The sequence below is a fragment of the Eschscholzia californica genome, unplaced genomic scaffold (genome assembly GCF_041429995.1).
Source record: "Eschscholzia californica isolate CP2 unplaced genomic scaffold, dmEscCali1.0.p SCAF_3, whole genome shotgun sequence".
NCBI lineage: Eukaryota > Viridiplantae > Streptophyta > Magnoliopsida > Ranunculales > Papaveraceae > Eschscholzia > Eschscholzia californica.
Genome location: NW_028238420.1, coordinates 45,869,642 through 45,877,220, shown reverse-complemented (window position 1 = coordinate 45,877,220; position 7,579 = coordinate 45,869,642). Strand labels below are relative to the sequence as shown.

The 7,579-nt window shown below is 34.8% G+C and overlaps 1 protein-coding gene across 2 annotated transcripts in view; it reads right to left on the bottom strand.

Annotated features, from left to right (window-relative positions):
• The window catches only part of GLYR1 (glyoxylate reductase 1), a 32,697-nt gene extending 28,564 nt beyond the window's left edge, over positions 1–4,133 (bottom strand). The window contains exons 1-8 of one of the 2 annotated variants that reach the window (XR_015236827.1): positions 3,757–4,016; positions 2,676–2,786; positions 2,494–2,595; positions 2,274–2,375; positions 1,497–1,612; positions 1,119–1,197; positions 873–1,043; positions 449–618 (exon numbers count right to left, since the gene is read on the bottom strand). Coding sequence is in view for 1 of the 2 variants with exons in the window: in XM_086665762.1 (XP_086521888.1) it covers positions 529–618; positions 873–1,043; positions 1,119–1,197; positions 1,497–1,612; positions 2,274–2,375; positions 2,494–2,595; positions 2,676–2,786; positions 3,757–3,861 (876 nt within the window). In the remaining variant the exon portion in view is untranslated. Of the gene's footprint in view, positions 1–142; positions 619–872; positions 1,044–1,118; positions 1,198–1,496; positions 1,613–2,273; positions 2,376–2,493; positions 2,596–2,675; positions 2,787–3,756 lie in introns of those variants that run through there. The other variant, XM_086665762.1, reaches the window with a different exon arrangement.
• Positions 4,134–7,579: the final 3,446 nt, after the last annotated feature.

Here is a 7,579-nt window from a genome sequence, read left to right as displayed (position 1 = left end):
TTAACTAGGTTTTAGTAAGATTTCAGAGATAAACTTTGGATGAAGGAACACTATTCTTGAACCGGTGTAGTTCTATATTTTTTAAAACAGAATGGCTTTGCTCTAAACACCATTAGAAACTTAGGAAGCTATAAGAAATCAGTTTAATCGAAGTTCATTTTTGCAGTAATAGTGAAGCTGACAAGTAATCTTGTAATACACATTAGTCGGGTAGAGTAGAAGATTGTGTCTAAGCATTTTATCTCCCTGGCCAGCTAGTTGGGAATAATGGGGAAACCTGCAGTTCTAAATAACTTCTTGAAGAGACTAAACAAGATCATAACAACCATTAATATACATGAAAACCAGAAGATACCACAATGACCATGGTGGTGTTTGTTTTTCCTGGTTTCGTGATACCAGTCTCAATGATTTTTTTTTCTTTTGAATTGTTCTGCGTGCCTCGAACCCTTGACCTCTAAGGTGGAAGACTATACCTCTTACAACTCCAGCCAAGGGTTGTTGGCTAAATGGTTGTTTTCTTGATCTTTACTCGGAGCTTTTTTGTACTTTTATTGCCTCATATACAGCTGAAAAGTCTAAATCCCCTAACTCCAAGCTTCTAGCCTTTTTGAATGCCTAGAAAGAGAGAAAACAGAAGTGGATGTCAATGAGGAAATACAAGAAACAAATGAAGAACAAACAGTATTTGAATCCCAATGAGGTAGGTGGATAACGCGACGGGTCGAAAAGACGAAGATCCAACGATCAACGAGAGTTGAAGATATTTTTAAATTTCAGATATCAGTGTTTTTCATTTAAAAATAAAGTGACGAAGTTGCCAATTATTAGAAGAAAGAAAGAACGAATGGAGATGAAGGGCAAAGTTTCACCTCATTGGCAGCTGCAGCTACTGGCATGGACACTGAATTCTCATCTCCTAAAGCAAGAGCCAACCTCATATCCTTCTGTTGATGCTTTAAAGGAAAAGCAGGGGCATACTTGTTCTGAATCATAGCCGGACCCTTTAGCTTGAACATCGGATTAGCAATGGCACCTAGTTCCTGCCAGATATAATAATACTTGGAAAGTTAGGTTAATTCTCCAAATTTCAAGTATGTTTATCCGCAGTGCCTTACCACTACATCCAGAAGTGTCTGCTGGCTCAATCCACTTTTATCTGCCAAAACGAGCCCCTCCGAGAATGCATTCATCATACTGCAGAATTCGATATAAATTTAACATGTATGGTCTCACTGACTGATATACATGAATGACTATGATAAATACAAGGAGATAATCAAATGAAAGAAAGGAATTTGGAAATTACTGTGGTGGGTTGTTAATATAAAACCCAAACTGAGGCCTTTTCTGGCTGGGCACTTGCTCTATTCATTCCATAGTTCAGTAACTTCAATACTAGAGGTAAGTATTTTGCTTCTTTTCTTTCCTAATGCTCCTCTTACTTTTCTGGTGGATAGACAACTGAGTGGGGAGGGGGAGAATGTTTAACTAACCTGCCCATTATCATGTTAACGACAAGCTTCATTTTGGCTCCATCGCCAACCTGACCCAAGAAAAATGACTTCTTTCCCATGACATCAAAAGCGGGAAGTGCTTCTTCGTACAAAGCCTACATTTGTAATCAGACCAAAATTTAGGAACGTGTAGATGCAGAGGTGCAGAGGGAGCCAGTTTCATTCTGACATTTACTCCACATTTATTAAAAAGCTGCAGCGGTGTAGAAGACGGATTTGGAACGTGCTATTCTACAAAAAGAAATCAAGCAGTCTATTGGGAAAAACGGAGAAAAAGAAAAACAGATAAGTCCCAGTAGAAATCTGCATGATAGCTGCAATTGAAAAGCTGAAAGCAGTCACACTCTTACTTAAAAGATACCGTGAAGTAATTTTGGTTCTACTTCTGTTATTGAGCAGAGAAAGATCCCTGTGACAATCACCTTTCGCCCAGTTCCTTTTAGCAAACTGACCTTTTACCTATTCTTCTAGTTCTTCTTCATGACCTTTCTATATCCTCTACTTCCTCACAATCATATAAATCGTGTAGTCAAAACTATGAGTAATTTCCAGTCACGATAACTATTGTGTGTATCAATTAATAGAGTAAAAGAAACGTACGAATATGTCAAAAACAGAATTTGGTGAACTTTTAACTTGTGAATAAAAGGCCTATATGTCGTAGTGTTGTTAAACCAACAAAGTACCATATAATTCACCACATGTAAAACAAGAAGTCAAGAAACTGTAGAATGCTGATTTTGCATTTTGCCTTACCTTCTCCCCAGCTGCAAGAATGACTAACTGACCATCTTCAGCAGGCTTTTTACTGCCAGATACTGGAGCTTCAAGAAAAGAGCCACCTTTTTTGGCAATTCCCTTCAGAGATTAGATAAGCATATGTCAATGCTTTTCATCACACAATCTAACTCGGAAAACTAACCATACATATAAATTTCTGCCTTATCAATTAAAATCAGGTTAGAATGTGACGTACCTCGTGAATCTTCAATGAAGTATCAGCATCAACTGTTGACATGTCAACATAGCCTTTTCCTTCACATATTTGTTCGAGTACCCCATCTTTGCCAAAAACTACCTGCAAAACTAACAAATTGGTATTACTTGGAGATGTCTAACTTATAACCAAAAGATAAAGGCACCAAAATTCTTACTAACCGAGAGTGCAGCAGAAGGATCAGACAACATTGCTATGGTGTACTTGCACTTCTTGACTACTGCCGCTGGTGTTTCTCCAATCGAAGCACCAAACTCAACTAGCTCTTCACACTGAAATATATGTTTCGAAGCAAAAAAGGGAACAAAAAGTTATGATGTCAAATTTTTGTAGTTTGATATCCCAGACAGGGCCACACTAGACTGAGCTGGCCTACTTGTGGCTCCCTTTAGAGAGACCAAATAGGTAAACACTTTATGGGCTATACTAATTTGTAAATCTATCTATTAGAGTAGCCTATATTAACTAGCATCCTTGGTTCAGGTCCTGATTGCACCCTCTCTCCAAGAAGTAGTCACTTCACATTTAGAGACGAACAATGTCTTTTGTGCTCTGGTTCCCCGAAAATGGATGAATCCTGATTATGTTAGTTCTTTTACAAGATTAACACAATAAAATTCACAAAACAATCCCTCTATCTCGCAAAATAGAGAAGCCTTTTTTTCCAATGAAACTTTTATCCGTTTCACGACTACTTTAACTTCGTAAATATATTCTGATTAAACAACAATCAAAAGTTTTCGAACATCTGACTGTTCTGAATTTAACCCATATTTCCAGAATTGAGCAGTAGCTTAGTATACTTGGTTTCCATATTGAAACTTGGAAAGGGTATTAGTTTTCACATTTTGTTCCAACAAATTCACACCACTTGCTTCCCCTAAGAAAAGTGGTAACCAATCTTCCATTACTAATAAGTTCCAATTCATGTCATATCATTTTCTTTACCCACTCTTAATTTTTCTTTAATTCATTTAGGTTTACTAGCTAAAAACCCAATTAGTTCTTCAATTCTAAACATCTAAATCTGATTCCATGATAATTATACTTAAAAAAGTAATCAAAATATAGATCGATTTTTTTTAGACAAATCAAGTAGAAAACCTAATTAGATATGTACAATTGAATCAAATCATTAATTAACTGAAATCAGATTAGTAATTAGGAAAACAACAACACGTGGGCAAGATGAAAATCTAGATTGATCATTAAAGAGAAAGAAAACTAAGAAAAGTAAATGACCTTAGAGAGAGTCCTGTTCCAAACAGTGAGTTTGAAGCCATGACGTAGAAGATTAACAGCCATTGCTTTCCCCATTATTCCTAAACCTAAGAATCCAACCTCCATTTCTCTATCTTCTTCTTCCGATCGCCAAAAATACCTCTCTCTCTCTCTCTAAGATCAGAGACACACACACAGTCTCTCTCTTCCTCTCTCTAGAAATTCACCTTCTCTCTCTTCTATCAGCAGCTACTCACCTAGTGCGGTTTATATTGTTAATCAGAAAGATTATTTGATGTCTTAAAGGAATAGACGATCAGAAGAGACTGCTAAAAGAACTACCAATGGATGTCATCCACGTAAGCAACATTTGTTAGATTCCTATTTTTTAGGAGAGAGAGGATGAAATTGTCATGCTCGACTGTTCAGTTTACTCCTCTGATATTCCACCAATTGATTTATGACACATAAGCCCACAACTGGTATCTTTAAACCAATAAGAATCGGCCAGATTGCAAATAATCAAAGGTAACTATAACTCCGGTGGGGACCCTCAACAGTTTCACCTAGGTACTGTCTATAGGCGACCACAAAAATTTGCATAGGCCCGCTTTGTCTACTATCGGTCCTCGGACAAGGTAATCTGAAGGCACTCCTACTGTGCTAGTCCGTTTTGCGTTTGAACAATCCGGAATTGGCTAGTCTGAATGCTCTCGGATTGTCGTGTTTGTGGTCCTTGAACTGCTCATTCTAAGACTCACAAGGTGTGCTAAGAGAGTGGTGCGCCTATGACAAATTTTGGGGGCCTATAGACTCACCATTATACCTAAATGGCATGGGTGAGCTGATTGACTTTGTCCATGTCAAGAAAAAAATACATAAAATGTTAAGTTGTAAAAGGGTGTTAAGTGACTCTAAAAATGAAATAGACGGGTGTAGGGGTATGTAGACCAAAATAATGTTCAAAAAAAGTTTATGATCCAATCTTCCTAAAATACGGATATTTAGTCCTTTTACATTATGGACATAAAAACTCTCACTTTCTAAACACAGGACCGTCAATGTCCCACGCTCAAATTTCGCGCGTTTTGGAAAGATAAATTTGGGCGTGATTTGGGGGATTTTTAGCAAAACATGGATTGAAACAAATCATAATTTCTCTCTCCTCTAAACAGATTTGGAAATCAAATTTTCTCTTTCCTATTATCCGAATCAATCAAAAACCAAAACCCTAACAAAAAAGAAACGCCATCCCCACGGATATTTCCAAATCAATTTTCTTTCTCTTCTTTACAGATTTGGAAACCAAATCAATTTTCTCTATCTCACTATGTAAAAAAAATTTCGATTCAAATCAATTTTCTCTCACTTAACTTTCAGATTTGGAAAGAGTATATTTTCTTGGATCAATTTAGCGTGATTTGGGGGTTAAAATATATCACTTTCTCTCACTTAACTTTCAGATTTGGAAATAGTATATTTTTTTGGGAACATTAAAGCAACATTTATTTTCGTTTTTACTCATACATAAATACACATCGAATACAAATTATGAAACAAATACGTAAACTATGTGTTATTTATGACGAGGAAACCATCATTTGTCATGTATACAACGTAATTTATCAAATTTATGTGGGTCTTGTTCAATAAATTACATATAATTTCTTTTACATTACACATCGTTTACATTCTGTTACTAAAAAAACGAACAAAATCTTCTCTGGTTCAAAAATGGTGCTCATCCATGTACTCTCCATTTGTAGTCTTGAGCAGGACAAACAACAGTTACACTATATTGTCGAAGAGCATATACAAATGCTTTTGCACCACCAGGAAACAACTGACCAACTTCAGTAAATATTTTATCCGAGCTATCAGGTTTTAGTTTCGTTGACTTACTTTGATTTGATGATTCTGTTTGAAATTTCATTTGTTATATCAAATCTACACACATAGATACACATACATTAAAAAATATCATATATTGTATTATAAACTACATGTACAGTTCCGCAAATTATGTATAATGTTTGTCAAATTTTGACAATATTTGAAGGTTTTGAGTAGTTTGGTAAGCTTAACAAGGCTATTGTTTTGTGTGAATAGTACGTGTAATGGTAAATAAATAATACATAATTTATGTGCACTTATACGATGTTTTAGAATTTATTATAAATTATATATAATGTATAACAAATTACGCGTATTTTACATAGTCTTATAAAAATATAGTTCGGAAGATGTTTGCGTAATGTACTAGAAAGTATGAAAATTTACTGTAAATTACCTATATTGTATATTCTGTTATGATAAAGGTACGAAATAACACCTGGTTCATAAAATTGTACGAAACCAAAGATCTGAGGTGAAGAAATATAAGAAAATCAAGAAGCTTAAACCTAAATCTAATGAAAAATGATATAATAATCGGATGAAAAAAAACATAATCGATTAGAAGGAATCAGTAAAGAAGGATTAAACTTCAAGATCATAAACAGTTATGAATATTTTAGAGAGAGAAATAAACAACAAATCGAGTATGTTAATGAAAATAGTAATCAAAGTTAAACCGATTCAAAGAAGATTTCTGTCAAAATCTGATGTTTTTAGAGAGAGAGAATATGATTGTTTAACCTGAGAAGCAACATTAGATCTTATCAATGGTTTGAACAAAGAGTTTCACAGTTTAAAATCTGATAAACAATGGAGGTTTTTAGACTGTTGCTGTAATGAAGATGAAACAATGGAGGTTTGTACTGCTGCTGGTGAGTTTAATGGAGGTTTATTGGAGCTTTCATTTTTAGAGAGAGAGAGAAAGTTTCCAGATTTCAGTTACGAAAGATATTGAAGATAGTGGTTACTTTGAATTTAAACGTGATTGGAGAGAGAATGTGGAGATAAAAATGGAAAAAAGATATTTTGGATTTTAGAATGTAAATCTGATTTTATGTACAAAGAAGGTTAGGATAGGTATTATAAATTAATATGTAATCTAGGGATTTGTTTTTTCTCTCGATGAGACCAAATGGACTAGATATCCATTTATATTATTTTTCTGGTTTTGAAACCCTTTATAGGATTAGAGAGGACTATATCTGCTATTAGGACCCGTTTTTTGGGCTATAAGGCCAAAAATTCTTTTCTTTTTCTGGTTGAAAGGGTGCACTTAGTCCCTAAACAAGGAGCCATACACTTGATAGAAATAAAAGTTTATGTACAAAATAATGAAGATTTGCCGTTATCTTTTATGACCGTTAAAGTTTGCGAGTGTTTATATGATACTTTCATATTAGTTATGAGCATGTTGGTCAGAATGTTATTTTTGTACCGTGAGTTTCTATTCATTTAGTAAAGTAGGCCCGTTGTGTAATTTGCTAAACTCTAAAACTTGAAAACCAATGAATTTGAAAGACTTAGTCATGTTACTTTGGCAATTGGTTTGTCAAATTAATCTTTTTATTATTCAACCCGAAATATTGTGGCAAACTAACAACATTTTTATAAGAATTGATTTATCCAAAGAAAAAGGTCGCGGTTTTGGAGAATAAAGAATAATCTCCGGAGAATGTTGAGAGATTGAGAGAGAAATAGTCAGAGATCGAGAGACATAGATAGGGAGAACAATAGCGAGAGATAGTAAGAGATAGACAATAAGAAATCGAGAAAGACTTGTTACTAATAAGTTTTATTAGTATTATTGACTTTTGTTTTGTAGGAGCACCCAAATGCAAAAGAGTTGCGCACTAGGACTTTTCCATATCAAGAAAAACTAGGATCGATTATTGGAACAGAACAAGCCACTAGCAGTCGACAAATTGAAGCTGATGATATTTCGACCGAG